Here is a 19,529-nt window from a genome sequence, read left to right as displayed (position 1 = left end):
TGTTTTTGTTTTTGGCGATTCTTTGAGCATATCACAGCTTCTGGGCAAGGAGGAGAATTTATAGAAAACTTAAATATACAGACTTACATACGAATCTGTTTCTCACCCACACATCATATTGCTTCTAAATATATGGATTTTACCACTGGAGTCGTATGGATTACTTTTATGCTGCCTTAATGTGCTTTTTGACCTTCAAAGTTCTGGCCACCATTCACTTACATTGTATGCATCTACAGAGCTGAGATATTCTTCTAAAAATCTAAATTTGTGTTCAGCAGAAGAAAGAAAGTCATACGCATCTAGAGTGGCATTAGGGTAAGTAAATTACTTTTAAGTGAACTAACCCTTTAACATAATATGCCCACTACAACCACTGGATATTCTTTGAGATATATGAACACTGCTGCAGACAGTCACGTGTTCTCCAAATCAAATAAACAAATGCAAAGCAGCATCTTCAGAAAGGCTCCTGAGGACCTCATGTATATTCATCACACATTTACCACAAAACAGCATCTGTACATGTCAAAGAGCATGCACAGAGTCTGAATCATATCCCCTATTGAATACCATCAATTGTAATGATAACCGCAGAAAACAAGAGTTATTGTTATTATAAGCAACAGCTGCAAACATTAACTATGTCAGACTGAGCCAATAATGGAAACATTATTTATATATGGGGTTTTCTAAACTGAGAGGGAACCTGTGAATGGTATCTTAATTTATTGCCACACGGTCTGTGAAATTGGTTGTCACAAATTTTACATCATGTTGTCATAATGCTGCCATGTTAAAGGGGTCATTTAAAAAGCAACTTTTGAGATAAAAGAGTTAATTGTACTATGAAAACATACTGTAATTTTCAGAACTCAAAACTTATTGAAACTAAGCTGCAAAATCAACTCGTTCTGAACTTCTGCAATTGCCCTGATCTTACAAGGACAAGTATGAAACGTGTTTACATTTATATTACAATCTCTGACTTTTGATTGCAGACATCTGCTGAACACACAAAACTAATGAGAATACCACATATCCATTTAATCTCCTGCATACCTTCCACTTGAAAATGTATCAGTAATCTTAAACCTTTCTGAATAATTTCACTTTTAAATTCCATTTTGATTACTTTTTGAAAGGATAACCCCAAAAGTTTAGCCTCCATGAAAATGCTTTGCAAACATATACTTTATATTATCATATTTACCCTCCAGCCACACTTTCCCAGACTCCACAGTTACACAAACCCTTTTAACAGACAGCTCTATCTGAAACTCTGTGGGGACCAGAAGGCATTGTGTTAAAGAGGAGAGGAAGGAAAGGGGGCGTGACCGTTCGAAATAAGCACAGACAGTCCAGGAAAAGTAGCCACATTTGTCCTGTTCATCAGTTACTTATTGAAGGGACAGTAACAAATTCTTCAGATTGCATTCTGTTTGCATATCTTGCCTTGAGAACTGGATCTGAAGATTTGCTTTGGGCAATGACTGAAATGTCTTTTGGTACCCTGGACACTACGCACAATAACATTCTTTACTACATGCATTACTAAAGAAATAGAGAGGATAAGAGATAGGCCACTAATGTTGTTTACTCGTGTTGCTAAGTGCTGAATAAAATACAGTAAATACATCTGAAATGTATTCTCTAAAAACATTCAAGTACTATTTTGCTTTCACCACACACTAAGGGAAAATGTCTTAAGCTGCATTTGAAAAAATAGGAACTAATATATATATATATATATATATATATATATATATATATATATATATATATATATATATATATATGTATTGTTGTTTTTCATTAGTTTTTTTTATTATCAGTCGTTATTAATTATGCATCATATTTGTGTCAAGATAATATATGCATTCAGTGTATGTCAAGATATGGCTTTAACCATGCAAACGTTTGACATAATATTTTAATGTTCCCTTTGTTAAGGGTGTATAAAGCCTTTACATATGAATTAGAAATGATGTATATGCAATTGTAACAACATGGATAAAAACGTCATGCAATTCTAGCCAAATAGTGAGCAATTTAAACAAACATTTTATAAATGCTTTATAAATACAAATATCTATACTTGATTTATGTCACAATAAAGCAACAATAGACTATTATATCTTTGTGTTTTTGTATGAATTATTGTCATGCCTTGACTCAATTTTGTTGTCAGTTTACTTGTTATGTTGATGTCAGAATAATTATTTTATCTAGTCTTAAAGTTTTTCGCAAAAACACTTTTCAGGTCTTCATGCTCATTCACAGCATACAGTATTTCATATAATTTAGCCTGATGTGGATAAAACCACACTGGACGTATACTTCATCCAATAAATACTTAATATATGTCCACTTTACATTACAGTACATTTTCAAGGGTTACTAATGTTAATATATAAATTATATTAATTATGTATAACACGTGAGGTAAAATGGCTAACTATTTGGCAGGCATTGCATTAAATCATCCTTTCCAAGCAAGATTTATAAATGCATATAAATTATTTACTAAGCACCTGTAAAATCATTATTAGTAATTAATGAGCCTGTTTATTCAGTGCATTCAGAAAGTATTTAGATCCCTAAATTTTTCACATTTTGTTATGTTGCAGCCCTATGCTTAAATTATTAAAAAAATGTCACATCAATCTACACTAAATACCCCATAATGTCAAATTAAACAACAGGTTTTTGATAACTTTGCTCATTTTTATTTAAAAATAAATTAAATAAATATTCAGACCCTTAACTCAGTACTTAGTTGAAGCACCTTTGGCAGCGATTACAGCCAAGTATTTTTGGCTATGATGTGACAAGCTTTGCACAACTGGATTTAGGGATGTTCTGCCATTCTTCTCTGCAGATCCTCTTAAGCTCTGTCAGGTTGGATGGGGACTGTCGGTGGACAGCCATATTTAGGTCTCACCAGAGACTCTCTGGCTGGGCAACTCAAGGACATTCACAAAGTTGTCCCTAAGCCGCTCTCGTATTCTCTTGGCTGTGTGCTTAGGGTCATTGTAATGTTTGAAGGTGAACCTTTAGCCCAGTCTGAGGTACTGAGTGCTCTGGACCAGGTTTTCATTAAGGATATCTCTGTATTTTGCTGCATTCAGCTTTCCTTCAACCCTAACCAATCCCCCGTCCCTGCCACTGAAAAACACCCCCACAGCATGATGCTACCACCACCATGCTTCACCGTTGGGATGGTATTGTGCAGGTGATGAGTGGTTCCTGAATTGAGGCCCAACCATTCAATCTTCTTTCCATCAGACCTTTAGGTGCTTTTGTAATGTGTCTTGCACTGAGGAGAGGCTTACATCTGGCCACTCTTCCATAAAGCCCAGATTGGTGGAGTGTTGCAGTGATGGTTGTCCTTCTGCAAGTTTCTACAATCTCCACACATGATCTCTGGAGCTCAACCAGAGTGACCAATGGGTTCTTGGTCACCTCTCTTACCAAGGCCCTTCTCCCACGATTGCTCAGTTTGGCTGGGCTGTCAGCTCTAAGAAGAGTCCTGGTTGTTTCAAACTTCTTCCATTTAAGAATTATGGAGGTCACTGTGCTATTGGGAACATTGAATGCAGCAGAAATTGTTTTGTAGCCTTCCCCAGATCTTTGCCTCAGCACAATCCTGTCTCTGAACTCTGCAGGCAGTTCATTTGACCTCATGGCTTGGTTTTTGCTCTGATATGCATTTTCAGCTGTGAGATCTTATACGTGTGCTTTTCCAAATAATGTCCAATCAATTGAATGATCCAGAGAAATGGGATGCACCTGAGCTAAATTTCAAGTGTCATAGAAAAGGGTCTTACTTGTGTCAATGTGATATTTCAGGTTTTTATAAGTTTGTAAAGTTATCAAAACTTGGGGTATGGAGTATAGATTGATGTGAAAAAAAAGTAATAATTTCAAGTATTTTAGCATAAGGCTGCAACCTAAAAAAATTAAGGGGTCTGAATACTTTCTGAATGCACTGTTAACCCTTAATAAAGGGACAATTAATGTATAGTGTTACCATTGTTTTTACTCACACAGATACAGTGGGCACCAAAAGTCTGTTTCACCAGTAAAAAATGCTACTGTTTTGTATTGTTGTCAAATTGCAAACAATTTCCAAATAGTATTGTCAGTATAACAATTTGATTACAAAGCTGAACTGGGAAAATAAATAAATTATGAATTTCAGACCTCATTTAATTTGGTATGCCCCCCTTTGGTATATTTGGTATAGAAGGAAATGTGACCTTTTGTACATTGTTAACATGGTTAAAGTCACATATTCACTCACATTTGATTAGTAACCTAGTAGTAGTTGAGAATTTTAAATGTTTCTTCTTCATTTAATGTCATGACTTTTCTAAAGTATTCTGTTTATTTATTTGTTTAAGTGAACAAGCAAATAATCTTGAATATTCAGTGTTCTCAAACTTTTGGGCTGCACTGTAAATACAAAGAAAAACAAAACAAAATAAAAGACAATGTCTGTGTTTACATCACAATTAAAACTTCTCCAAAAAAAAATTATGGATGTTGGAAGAGCAGCTGTTCATTGGCTGTTCAAAGCGAGCTTACTTTTGGGAGACTTCAAAGATGTTGTTTGGATCTCCGCTCAGGATGGTGTATATGATGGGATCTCTTTCACGGTCTGTTGCCTGCAAATGACAGACAGCAGTGTTTTGTTACACTAATTCAATTACGCTCAGTCAGACTTGGCTTGACGCCCCTCCAGCATCAAAACATTGCAATCAGAAAATCTCTGACAGCAAAAAAAAAAAAAACAATTATACTTTATCAACTTAGGAAAGTATTAAATCCTAGATTTCAAATACTGTAACAAATTTAATACAAACTGGATTAACTAAACAGTTGCGGTATTTCAACGTAACACCCTGTGTCTAATGTGTTCTTCAATTGGAGATGAAAAGATTGTAATTACAAGTTTAGGCCTTTGCTCAGGGAGCAAAGACGCTGACTATCACCCCTGGACTCCACCATGGCAAACACCCCTACGTATCCATGGTGTAATGAGTGATTCCAGCCTGGCTTCCTAAGCAACCAAATGGCCTAGTAGCTAGGGAGGGTAGCGTCATGTGGGTTACATTCCTTGTGGTCACTACATGGTGGTTATTGCTCTCTGTGGTGTGCGTGGTGAGTTGTGTGTGGATGCCACAGTGAATAGTGTGAGCCTACACACATGCTAAGTCTCTGCGGTAATGCAGCAAGCCACAAAGACTGACTAATTCAGAAGCAGAGGCAACTGAGGGTGTTTTCACACGGGTCTTTTTTAAAAGAACCAAATTCAGACCACTTTGATTGGTCCAAGAAGTGAACAGAGTGAAAAAGGACCCAGTTCTCTTTGAGTTCACACTATTTGTGATCTCTGCAGAGGGCTCAGATCTCTTTTTGGTCTAACTGACCCGTTACGGGGTCTCAGTCCATTTTGTATTCACACTGTGCTGTTTTTGTGAAACCCAGACCCCTTTTTAAAAGACAAAATTGAACAAAAAGTTGCAGTTTGTATTTAAATAATAGTTAGGATCTGGGGTTGCTTCAGATGGTCAAGTCTAGGCTCAGCAAAGTTATGCGGCAATAAAATGTCAGCTGAATACCTGAATGTACTGAATGACCAGGTTATCCCATCAATTAATTTTTTCTTCCCTGGCGGCATGGGTATATTTCAGGACGACAATGCCAAGAGTCATTCAGGGAGCATAAGGAATCATTTTCACACAATAATTGGCCACTACAGAGACCTGACCTTAACCCCATTGAAAGTCTTTGGGCTGTGTTGGAGAAGACTTTACAGAGTGGTTCGACTCTCCCGTTTTCAAAGAAATCATCTAGATTACGATTGTAATTTCCCTACCTTTATACCCATATGTCTGGGGGCGGGACATGCAAATTCTTTCTATCAATTTCTCATTGGCCTTTTCTCAAGTTCAGAGATGCCCAAGGCTCTCAAGAAAGACACCTAGTGTCGCTTCTTCGACTCAATGTCTCGTTCAAGTCATCAGGGAACTGAGGTTACAATAGTAACCTAGACGATTTCTTTGAAAACTGTAAAAATATTGCAGATGCAACAACATTGGCTCAACCAATGCTGTGAGTTTTGGGTGGGACTTTTGTTTCCTGATTTGCATAAATCCTTATGTGAACCGAACACAAAAAAATTCAAACAGCGGACCTAGGTAGCTCAGTGGTAAATTACACTTGCTACCACCCCTGGAGTACGCTAGTTCAAATACCAGGGCGTGCTGAGTGACTCCAGCCAGGTCTCCTAAGCAACCAAATTGGCCCAATTACCAGGGAGGGTGGAGTCACATGGGGTAACCTCCTCGTGATAGCTATAATGTGGTTCGTTCTCTGTGGGGCACGTGGTGAGTTGAGCGTGGATGCCGCGGTGGATGGCGTGTAGCGATGCGCTCAACAAGCTAAGTGATAAGATGCACAGGTTGACACTCTCAGAAGCGGAGGCAGCTGGGATTCGTCCTCCACCACACGGATTGAGGCGAATCACTACGTGACCACGATGACTTAAAAAAACACACATTGGGAATTGGGCATGCCAAATTGGGAGAAAAAAAAAGCAAACAGCATGCGCAAATAAATGTTATCAGTGAGCGCAATTCATTAGTGAATCCATTGTTTTCTAACATTACTGAGATCCTAATGTTAACAGTGTATGGTGTTGGAATCATAACTCCGGTGGTGTGGAGAGGATGGTCACCTGTATGTTGAGCAGTTTGGCTCCAGTTCTCATAGCTTCGCTGACCTCTAGGATGTATAAAAGCTGAGGGAAACGGGGAGGACTCTGGTTGTTGGGTGGCAGCACCTCAATATACACTGTCGTGATGGAACTTCTGAGAAAACAGGCATAGTACAAACATAGACTGATTTTTACTTGTCTTTTTTTTAAAGTGCTTATACTATTTCATCCATACAAGAGTGTGTTTTTTTCATACAAGTCATCCTTTTATGTGGAACTACAGTTCTATGCAAATTAACTTCTGATTATGTGTCACTGATGTACTGTAATTTATGGGGATGTTAATGGTCTCTTTCTGGTATCCTTCAACATATCGAAAGTAACTTTCCCAGAATTATTTTCCCAGAATTGAGAAATTGGTTATAACTTTAAACAGACAAGATTAATAGGCATTCTATCACAACTGTCTCATGACTAGTCTCAATAGTCACATATATTTAAAGTATTGAGGCTGTGCTAGTCTACCTAGCACAGCCTTCCAATTGTTGGTGCATTACTATAAACATTTTTTTTGTATATTTTTACAAACTGAGGGATGATAATAAATTATTTTCTGTGGCATCGAACATGCAAGTTGTACTATAGATAGAGCTTAACTTATAGGCCATTTGAAACATTTGTGTGACTAATAGAGTATATAATGCAGTATTTTTTTTAAGCTGGTTTATGCTGAACTTTTCAGCAGGTCTCGAGTTGGTTTAGCTGGTTTTCAGCTGGTCTCACAGTCTGAAGAGCTGAAAACTGCCTAAAACACTTTTTTCATCAAGGGTCTCTGATATGGACTGTTATGACCAAAATAAAACTACAAAAAACTGCAGCTCTCTGATCTGAGAACTTCTGTAAGTACACATCAGAGAATGAGTAACAATAACAATCTCATCCTTTGGCTTATTCTCTTCATGTTTAATTGAAAACTCACCTGGTACTGTTCATAGTTTTATGACACATTGTATCAAGGCACTCACTGAGGTGTGTGGAATTGTGATTGCAACATACTGTATTGAGGATGTTTTCAGTTTGGAAATGCTCCAATATGGTGGGTATGTAAAGATGGATTTGATGCCAACGCACTCATAAAACTTTGAAATATTGAAAAAAACAATGCATGAAAATAACTATCTAGTTCTCAGGAGATGCACAGCCATCTGCCCAACACATATAATAAAACACCTGCTTCCTCTGGCTTTAACCATAAACCTTTCATTAAAAACTCTAACTCCATAAAGTGGCTACACTCTTCCAACAAAGTATTACTCTTTGGAGAAGAACTTTCACTAAAGCTACATTTTGTTCATTTGTGCATTCTGGGTGCTTTCAAACGTGTGTCAATTAAAGAATAGTTAACCAAAAATACACATTCTATATATTTAGCTCACCAAAACACCAACAATGCACCATTAAAGTGTATGAAGAATTGGATTTTCAATTTAGGTAAACTATCCTTTAAAAACTAAGCAACAACAGCAAATTGAAACTATGCATTTCCCGAATCCACGCGTGGCCTGATTCTATGTCTGCTTCATTCTGCTGTATTGATCTAGTGGTCAAAATGAATTACAGAGTGCAGTGGCTAGTATGAATTGGACAGGAGGGAAGGTGGCAGAAATTGGAGTGAAAAGCCCTTCATTTCCGCTCTTCCAATTGTCAGGTGGACAAGAGCTGGGGACAATATCAGCAGAGTGTTTTCTAGGATATTGCCGAAGCAAAATCTGTCACACACACTGTATTGTATACCGTAGATTGAACACTGCAATGTTGTGTCAAGGTCTGGGTGATACAGTATTGAATATTCACAATATAATGTATTTCCACTTTTGTTAAATATACTTATTTGTGACCTGCTCCATCATTGATTCACTTTAGCCAGGAATCATACTTTAAGTAAAAAGGAAGGTCTCAGGTTTATTGTTTCAAGTTCCATGATTCTATGAATCCATTGCCTAGAAATAATCATTTAAATTATGGCTGTCATAAAACCTTGACTCTAAAGATTCCAATATAATTAAGACATTATTTGTTTAAAAGAATTGGAAGATTTATTTAAGCATACATTAAATAATATACATAAATAACAATTAAAAAAAATAATAATAATAATTATATATATATATATATATATATATATATATATATATATATATATATATATATATATATATATATATATATATATTTATATCCTGTAGCACTTGCCATAGATGTGGGAAACTTCTCACGCACCTTACAGTCTACGTAGTTCAGGGGTGAGGAGCCTTTTTCCAATGAGGAGTCAATTTAAAAATATTTGGTTGATGATTTTTTTTCGAAACAGCACAAAGTAATAATTTACTATTTTCAGTTATAAGTTTTTCAATAAAATAAAATGTGTATTATGCCCATAGACTTATATGCAACAGTTAATAGGTAACATGCTGCAATACTGTATGCAATGGAGTATACGTGTTTGTGTGGGTCTCCATAAAATTACTTCATTTTGCAATTGTCCATGAAAAGTTCACTTCCCTTTTATATGTAAAAAATTATTTGAAAGATAATCACCTTAAAAAATAATGTGATATACGATTATATCGAGTGCCAGTGAATATTTTTGCTTTATTGATTTTGCTTTAAAAATTAAATTAATTTATTGAAATACAAAAATCTTAAAATACATTTCTAAATTCAAATTGCACTTGTGATCAAAAAATCGTATATATATAATCACCTCCCTGAATCCAAATATTTACAATCTCCAACGGCCCCATTTGCCATAACGCAAGTATCAGTCAGCAACAACAGGTGAAAAATTACTAATTGCCTACAAATTAAGAACTAAAGACAATAATACATGCAAAGATAATAATTATCATAATCATAATAAAAAAGCCTAATAAATTCCTATGTTTTCCCCCCAAAAATGCTTCCAAATGTGTGTTCTTATCGAATGTGTTTGCATTGGATTTTGGTAATACAGTTTATGCTCCCTAAAGAAAATAAAAAAAGCACTAGAATTTTAGGTTCAAGGTGTCTTATATTATTTTTTGATTTAATTACTACTGTCTTTCTTTCTTTAATACAATCGGGGCATTGGATAAAAATAAACTGGTGAGGGTGAGGTGTCCAGTTGTAGCGAATACAAGTAGAGACAGTCACAATGTCGGAGAAAAAACTGCTTTATTACAATAAAAGCAGGCAACAGTACAAAACAAGGGCAAAACCAGTTAAGAGTAGTCAAGGGGAGCGTGGGGTCAAAAGGCCGGGGTATCAACGTAGAGTAAAGGGGCAAATCCGGGAGAGAGTGGTGAACGAGAGCGGGAGGTCGAAGCCGGGAAACAAGCACAACTAGACGGGATCGAAGACAGGGGCTACAAGGGGAGCTGGCAAGCTAAGAGGAGGACAAGAGGAGTTCAAGAGATCAAAACTAGACGAGACTAGCGGGGGCAAAGACACAGGAAACTAAATACAATAACCAACCGGAGTGAGACGAACGGGTTGTGAAATATATAGGGGCGAGTGCAGGTGTAAACAATGATAGGTGATGAGACGAGTGCAGGTGAAACTAATGTGCAGGAGTGCAGATGACGCGAGTGCAGGTGGTCATAATGTTCTGGGGGATTGGAAACGCGTGAGAAACTTGAGGAAGGGAGATTGCCTACGTGCATGTGAGCGAGTAGGAGCAAAGTGGGCGTGAGGGCTCGAGCGAGCAAAAAGAGCATGAAAAGCTCGAGGGGGCGGAGCGAGCGTGCGAGCTTGAGGAGTGAGTGTGTGTGCGACGAAGCGGGGATGGGGCAGAGGAGCGGGGTTCGTGACACCAGTGTATCCAGTGGTTACCATTGAGATAAGATTCAGGGGAAAAGGCATAGAGTCGAGGCTGCGGTTAATTCCTGCCTCACCCCTCCACTAATTCTGGGAACCAATTGGCCCGGTTTTAAAAATCTATTGAGGTTAATGTGTGTGGATGGGTCCTAAAGTAGTGGGGCGGGGTGTGATGTAAGCCATACTATGGCTGCTGAGGCGGTGCCAGGGTCGTCAATGCCGGCTCCGTGTCAGGATGATGCAGACGGGGGGGATTACCATTCTCAGGGGATTTCCCAAGGGAATTTCCCTCTGGAGCAGTTGCGTGATAAGTCCCTCAAGCACGCCTTTGATCAAGTAAAAGTAATTGATGGTCAACAGCTCCAGCCCGGTGTTGCACTCACATACTCATACTATTATTAAAGAGTGATTGTATCGAGTGACAGAGGACACTCAGCTATTTTTACAGAAGAGTTGTCGGGAAAAACTCTCCCAGGTGGCTCACTATAATCCAATGGCTGGCCACTTAGGTCATGAAAAGACTTTGAACTGTATAATGGCCCATTTCTTCTGGTCGGGCATTCACAGGGAAGTGGTGTGTAGCGTGCCGTGAATGTCAGTTGGTAAATCCAACGGCCACCCCAAAAGCGCCATTGTGCCCACTGCCGTTGATCGAGATCCCCTTCAAGGGAATTGGCATGGATCTCGTCAGGCCATTAGAGAAGAATGCACACAGGAATCACTTTGTATTAGTTCTGGTGGATTATGAAAAGCAATATCCGGAAGTAGTTCCTTTGTGCAACATCTCACCAAATAGTGTTGTGGAGGCACTCTTAAAAATGATCTCCCCAGTGGGGATTCCGAAAGAAATCCTAATTGATCAAGGCACAAGATTCATGTCTTGTACACTTCATGAACTATATGAATCATTAGGCATTAAGTAGATTTGCACCAGTGTTTAGCACCCGCAAACCGACGGGTTGGTCGAACTATTTAATAAGTCCTTAAAAAACATGATTCGCAAGTTTGTACATGAAGATGCTAAAAACTGTGATAAATGGCTTGAACCCCTGCTTTTTGCAGTACGAGAAGTCCCACAAGCCTCCACCGGGTTTTCCCCATTTGAGCTGCTGACGTGCTTGACATCATATGGGAAGCTTGGGAGGAAGGACCTTCGAATAGTAAGTTATATACGCTCTTGACCTTAGAGCAAAACGTCATGGTTACAGTTGAAACCTCCATTTCCCGATGGAAAGAACGAGACGTTGTGTCGATTGTAGTGACACAAGGGGTCTCTTCTGAGAGCCTCGCATACCTCTGAACTTGAGAAAAGGCCAATATCAAGTTGGCAGACAGAATTTGTACGCCCCGCCCCCGGACATATGGGTATAAAGGGAGCGGGCGAGCAAATGTCAGACAGGTTTTTACTGAGGAGTCGAGAATACGGTTAAGGCGCATTAGAGTGGTAGGGATAGTGACGTGGCAAGGGGAACACACCGTCTCATTCCTTCCAGCGGGAAACGGAGGTCACAACAATAACCATGACGTTCCCTTTCTGTCACTCACTCGACGATGTGTGGATTGTAGTGACATAAGGGGTCCCATTCAAAAATGGCATGCACTAACCCGTGTTACGTGGCTGCCGAGCCAGGTGCAAGCAGGCTGTTGTGTGCTAGAAGCAGCTGGGCCGGCTGCACATAACCCTCCCCAACGCCCCCAATAAAAGGTGTCATATACCGCTTTTAGGTTCCAGTACCCATACGGGAACAGGCAACATGACTTGTATGGGAGCCAGCCGGTCAGCTGCAGCCTTTTCTCTCTCTACGTTTCTCGTCATAGAGTTAAAAGCAGCTGGGGCTATCTTAACGCTACAGATGCGTCGGGGAAGGCGTCCTTTCCCGTTCCTATTCTTTCAGAGGGAAAAGGCCCTAAGGAGACCATGACCTGCCCAGACTGGGGGGAGGTAACTTGTGGCTAATACACACGGAGGTTGTCAAGCCACCCGTGGACATGGTGCGGTGGTAGATCCTGCCTGATAAAGGAGGAGTTGCTACAGACATGGTGACCGGGGGGCAGCGAGGACTGCCCAAGTGAACCACAGGTCCTGCCAGTGGGGGGACCGTACCGTGGAAAATACCTCACAGGGAGTTGCCTGAAGTTCGAACTATGCCTGTGGTGCCCAAGCCTAGCACGGAGCTCTCGACTCGTGGTAGGTTTGGCGACGAATTCCTCTGCTGAATCAGTGGTCAGAGGACAAGGGAGGAAGAGCATCCAGGGAGCGAAAGCTTGCTGGCTCACCTGGGAAAGAAGGTGCACTGGATCAGCTTGGTGAAGGGCTCAGGGTGCAAGTGGAACACCCGGTAGGGTAGCTCTGTATTACCGAGTTCTACCGGCTCAGACCTGTCAAAAAACTGGACGAGACGACTCATCCCTGAGGTTGTAGTATCTAGCAAAGGTGTTGGGTGTTGCCAGGCAACTGTAATGCAGATGTCTACTAGGGAGATGCAATGGGCCAGTGCCCACGAGGATGCCACACTTCTCGTAGAGTGTGCTCGAACCCGCAAGGGGGTTTAAGCCCTTTAAGTTCAAGGTGGTCCACAGACTGGGGGCGCAGATGGTTGTGACTGACTTTCTCTCCAGAAATGGGGGGGTAGGCAGGCCGGATGTTGCCCCGGCCTGAGTCAGCAGTGGGGGCATGTGACATGGGGTACATGGTCATGGAGAGAGAGAGAGAGCAGTAAGCCTTGTCACCTGGTCCACAATTATCACGAACACCTGTCTCTCATTATAGTGATGCTGAGGGAGACCTAAAAGGGATGGCAGAGCATCAGAGAGCGGGAAAGTTACCCATCAAGCACAACAGCCACACACCGAAAGAGTTGCATTTATTTAGAGTGCTTCATTTATTTTAAAAGGAACATTTTTCTTTGCCACTCGATGGTTACTGTTGATGGATTATCAAAAAGAATAAAAGGACTGACCTTGAACCTGCTTTGTTGTCTCCTGACTCCTCCATTGCCCACGAAATAAGATCTATTACAAATGGCAAGTGATGTTCTAGTACCAAATTAGCAATTTAGAATGATTACACAAGGATAAGGTGTTGGAGTTATGGGGCCTGTCTAGATTTGACCAAAAATTACTTTTTTCAAATAGTGATAGGTGCTGTCTTTTACATCAGTAATGTAATGACTATACTTTGTGATCAGTTGAATGCCACTTTGATGAATTAAAGAATCCAATTGCCTTCTGAAACAGCAAAATATGTACATTATTCCAAACCTTCGGCCGACAGTGTATATATATATAATGTATGGACAATGCTCTTGCTTGTTCAGTGTGCACATGTGAATTCATTCAATGTCTACAGTACATACAGTAACATCATCACTGGCTCATAAAGCATACCTGAAACATATGAATGTATTTACACTTAGAAATCCACCTGCACACACACAGCCCAAACACACACACACACACCTCAGAGTTATTGTTGCATCTCTGACACAAATTGTATTAAAAATGTTAGTAATACACTCTTCTTTAGAGTTAAAATTACAGGAGTAATTATAATTTCAGCAAACTGCATTGCATCTTTCAATGTTCCATCTGATGATAATTCATGTGTTTGTATCTTGATTTAATTTGTATTAAAGAGGTGGGCTGATTGGAGGAGAGAGTGAATTGACAGCAGTTGAAGTGATTGGTCACCACGTTAAAGAGTAAAAATAAAAGAAAATTCTAGAGTATTAGAGCATATGATGAGATGTTTCAATAGGCTTTCTTAGCAGCTTAAATGCCTTTAGAGTTAGTACAGTTAGTCTGATTCATTTTCAAGAAAATATATGTTTAGGATATAAATCTCTGATTAAATAATTGTTTTGAGTTACAACTCAAATGTTCATAGAAGTCTCTTACTAAAGCATTTTGAATTTCAAAAATGCCATTCAAAGATATGCAGGTAAATATGACTGTTTATTACTATGCATTGCTCTTACACTGCCTGGCAAAAAAGAAAGAAAGTTGCATACACTAATATTTATTTGGACCACCTTTAGCTTTGATTATGGTGCACATTCATTGTGGCATTGTTTCGACAACCTTATGCAACATCACAACGTTTATTTCCATCCATATTTACATATTTTATTGGCCGAGATGTTGTTTTTATGACGGAAGAGTCAAACCACTCTGTAAAGTCTTCTCCATCACATCCCAAAGACTTTCAATGGGGTTAATGTCAGGACTCTATGGTGGCCAATTAATGTGTGAAAATGATTCATCATGCTCTCTGAACCACTCTTTCACAATTTGAGCATGATGAATCTTGGCATTGTCGTCCTGGAATATGCCCGTGCTGTCAGGGAAGAAAAAATCCATTGATGGGATAACCTGGTCATTCAGGTAGTCAGCTGACTTAATTGTGTTGCTGCACAACGTTGCTGAGCCTAGACCTGTCCAATTGAAGCAACCCAGATCATAACACTGCCTCCAGGGGCTTGTACAGTGGGAACTATGCATGACAGGTGCAACGCTTCATGTGCTACCTTTCTTACCCTGATGCACCCATCGCTTTTGAATAGGGTAAATCTTGACTCATCAGTCCAAATGACCTTTTTCCATTGCTCCACAGTCCAATCTTTATGCTCCCTAGAAAATTAAAAAAATTGTTTTCTCCGATTAGACTCACTAACACACTATGTGGCTTTCTTGTGGCCACACAGCTTGTAGAAATGCTCTTATTTTCACTATTAAACATAGCCGAGAGTTCTACTGTGGACTTTTTACGATGTGACTTCAAGCGTTTTAGTGATCTCCAATCACGATCATACAAGATTCTTTTTTACCACATTTCTTCCACGAAAATGACAGTTCACCACTATTCTTCCAGGTTTTAATAACGCATTGGACAGTTCTTAATCCAGTTCCAGTGATTTCAGCTTCCATCTCCTTAGATGTTTTCTTTGCTTGATGCAGGCCAATAATTTGCCCCTTCTGAAACACAGTAGCATCTTTTCCACAGCCACAGGATACGTCTTCCCACATGACTGTTTAAGAAATGAGAAGCTACACACTGCATCAGTTAGGATTAAAAGAACTGTTGCCAGCAGAAACATATTAATCACTGCAATAATGATCCAATCATAGGCGCTTAAGTATCTGCTTATTTAAATCCAAATGTAATTCTTTTTTTTGGCCACACAGTGTATTGTGCATATACTGTAAATAAGAAGGATTCAATATCATTCTTCCTTGTGTATACCATTTAGTGTGGAAAATATGTCTTTATTAGTTTTAACAAGATTTTTACTGTTTTAATTCTCGCATTGAACAATTTGAATTTGGCAGAAATTTCTCCATTGACTGAAAGAACAAAAAACAAATTAAAAAACGAAACTAAATAAATAAAGAAGCCTACATTTTAAAAAACTGTCAAAAAGCTAAAGCTGAAAAAAAATATATATATATTTCTGCAATTAATAGCTGACTGTTTAACGACTAAATAAAATAATGCAATTAATGCAGTATCTGTTTTTTTTTTTTTGTTTGTTTTTTTCACTTGAATCTTCACTAAAGTTTTTTCCTACTGTAAATTTCCAGGAGGTACTCGCTGAACTCAGATGCCCAAACTAGCACTCGTTATGCTCGAAGCATAACCCGGGCATAATAAACATGGGAGCGGATTTCTTGTATGGAGAATGGAGACTTCACCCGCACGTTTCGAGCTAGGTATGGGAGAGATATGAGTAAACTACCATATCTCTTCGCATCCCTTCTCACTGTCATCTGAACCAATGTCAAATTCGAAACAGTATGAGAGAGACCCAGCGTGTGCACAATAGGGACTGCATGGCAGCCAGAGAAAATAGTAGTTTTAAGCTTTAAAAACCTCAGGAAATTTAACTTCAGTATTCAATTTGCTTTATATCTGTATAGTGTCTAATAATGCACTGGCAATATACAATTAAATGTGTATGTCTGATTAACTTTGATTAACATTTTAACATGTAAATATAATATTTCAATAATTAAAATAAATGATGACAAAAAATGTCTTGCAAGTTCTTTGAGACAAAGTATAAATATATTTATGATCATGTTTATATTTATGATCAACGTTTGTTTTAATGAAACATGTACAATATACCATATATCATGATTAATCACAGAAAGCTGTGCAATTAATTAGTACAAAATGTTAACAGATTCACAGCCTTAATTTATATAAAAATAGAAAAAAATAAATATATTATACAAATATAATGGATTATATTGTTTATATATTATATTAAATATATTATATTAATTATATAATTAATATACAGTACATGTGTTATATATACAGTATATTATATATAACATATATATATATATATATATATATATACAGTATATATTTATTTATTTATTTTCAGGTATAAGAACCAGCCAAAGTTGAGTGTTCTGGGCACTTTTATTAACCCCATTGAATTTCAGAATATTTACCTTTGTTGGGACACAGGGCCATTGTCTGAGGCCCTAACGGTTAGTGCGTAAGTGCGGCCCATGGTCAGGTTGACACCGGGCACCACAGTGATTAGCCCTGTACAGTCATTGATGCTGAAGTGTCCCTGATCCCCCGCCAGGATTTCGTAGCTTACTAGCCCGTTGGGACCGTTGTCAGCATCTACTGCTGTCAGCTGAAAATAAAATAAATTGATTCTGTTATTTTGCATAATTTTGGAGTGGACCTACAAAGGTGAAACCAACGAAGCAATGCATGTTAATACTATTATGTGAATAAAGATTTAAATTGTAAAGTATTGACACATAATGGTAGTGTTTGTTGTTCTTCCTCATGCGTAAAAATAAATAAATACAGGGAATAATGGTAATACAATATCAAATAAAAACATCAAATGTAAAGCGTAAAACATCTGGATGAGAAATCTTTATAATTAATAATCCTAGTATAGGCTTAATTTTCTTTATGCAAAACGTAATTTCTAATTTCTTGGGATTTTGAGGCGAATTGTAACCCAAACCTGCTTTTCATAAAAATGCTTTCAATGATATGCACCACTGATATATTTTGGCTCACTGATACTACAGATGCAAAGCCAAAAATTTATTCCAGAGCCTCTAAAAAGTGACAACTACCAGCACAAAGGAGAGCCGTTAACCTTTTCCCGGAGGGCGGGGCCCTCTCGGAGGCTTGATGAGCCTGATAAGGGACCAGGTGTGTATGATCACGACCCGGCCCTCCGCCCTGCCACAACAACAATCACTTTTTAAAGTTGATTTCTGGGGGCCAATATTTCAGTATGTCAGAGCAAATCTGCAGTTAACTCACTCTCCTATTGCGAAAGGATTAGTTATGCATATATTTCCAAAGAAAATTCCAGTTAAGATGAAGACAAAACAGAGATCAGAGCAGTTATTCCACCAATAAGCCCCTCATAAATGAGGGAACTACAGCTATTAATTCAAATGAGTGGATTAATGGTGCAAACAGGGAGTAAGTTATTGATTACCTGTAGGACTGTGTCCCCGAGCAGCATGTCTGTGTACACATTGACGCTGTATGAAACGTTGGGGAAGGTGGGTGTGTTGTCATTGGCATCGATCACAGTAATATTCACAGTGACTGGAGAGCTCTCCTGAACTCCATCTGAAGCGATCATCTATGGACAGAAAGAATATATAGAAACATATTGAACTGCCTATATTTGGTCATCCATTCAGTTAATTAATACTTCCAAATACTCTTTATTTGGAACTTGATAATAGTAAAAATGAATAAAACATAAGCAAAAAAAACTCAACATGGTTTTAAATAATTCTTACCATAATACTACATTTCACATTATGCCACATTTCATGTTGTTCACCAATATTATTATTATTATTATTATATTAGACTTTCCTCAAGGAACTCAAGATCTTCCCAAATCAATGCAACAAAGAAAATAATGCAAAAGTAGAAAGAAAAAAGAAAAAATACAACGAAACTAAACAGAGAAAATATCCAAAATTATGTAAAAACGTCTTGCAGAAAAACAATATTATGAAAATCTTTTGGCTTTCATAGTATTATTTTGCATGCTTAATTTGATGAGGAAAAAAAAATGCAGATGATATTTTTCTGCTCTGTGTCAGCTTTTGTGACCTAAAACACAGATGTTGCACCTGGTTTAACAACAAATATTCCAAAATAAAGAGTAAGCATCAACTGCAATACTTTTCTGTGTGTGATACTTTCCTCTTTATTAAACATAACATGGATATATCAACAATGCCCTAAAGGCAAATTTAAAGGAGTGACTACCATGCTTATCAGCTATTAAGGCAAGACAAATGAGATACTTGATATTCTATTACGGCCAACAAACATAGTTCATCTTGTAGCAGAAGAGATCATAGCATCTCTAAGCAGCCATTTGTATGAGACACACTGGCCTTACACGGCAAAGTAATATCACCAGCGGGACCTGAGCTCCTCTGTTCCTGTAGACGACACCAGCTGGTTTAAATTTCCAAATGAATCAGTGCTCGGCGGGCATACTACAGAGTGTGTTGAATGTTAAGTCCTGTGGCTTGCGTCAAATGTTGACGTGCTTGCCGAAGAATCAACATTAAACATTAATACACAACCCCCTGTCATACCTTGCCCTCTCGAGTGGTACTCACACACTTCTATAAAACTGAGCAAAACAGTCTTTTAACAGGCAATTGCCAAATGGAAACATGGTGACAGATATGTAGTGATAGAGATGCAGCGACATGTTCCCTTTACAAAAGCTTCCCTATGATGCTGCGCTTTGCTCTTGCGTTGGGGCAGGGCGAGTGCACGCATTGCGACCTACTTTCGGGCGAAATGCTTTGCGCTTGCCTCGCTTACTTCCGGGAGTCAGCGCCCACTCTTTCATCGTGGGGCTCTCGCATATATCTGGCTGAGGAGCGAGAGACGGGTCCGTCCCTATCGTTCACT

At 38.7% G+C, this 19,529-nt stretch overlaps 1 protein-coding gene across 1 annotated transcript in view; it reads right to left on the bottom strand.

Moving 5' to 3' along the window:
- Positions 1-19,529, bottom strand: part of LOC127627230 (protocadherin-15-like) — a 505,252-nt gene that overhangs the window by 224,689 nt on the left and 261,034 nt on the right. Inside the window, exons 14-17 of the mRNA XM_052103574.1 lie at positions 18,073-18,222; positions 17,045-17,238; positions 6,746-6,878; positions 4,591-4,670 (exon numbers count right to left, since the gene is read on the bottom strand). Of these exons, the coding sequence (XP_051959534.1) occupies positions 4,591-4,670; positions 6,746-6,878; positions 17,045-17,238; positions 18,073-18,222 (557 nt within the window). The remainder of the gene's footprint in view (positions 1-4,590; positions 4,671-6,745; positions 6,879-17,044; positions 17,239-18,072; positions 18,223-19,529) is intronic.

The sequence above is a fragment of the Xyrauchen texanus genome, chromosome 33 (genome assembly GCF_025860055.1).
Source record: "Xyrauchen texanus isolate HMW12.3.18 chromosome 33, RBS_HiC_50CHRs, whole genome shotgun sequence".
Lineage (NCBI taxonomy): Eukaryota > Metazoa > Chordata > Actinopteri > Cypriniformes > Catostomidae > Xyrauchen > Xyrauchen texanus.
This window is presented reverse-complemented; position numbering and strand designations above follow the sequence as displayed.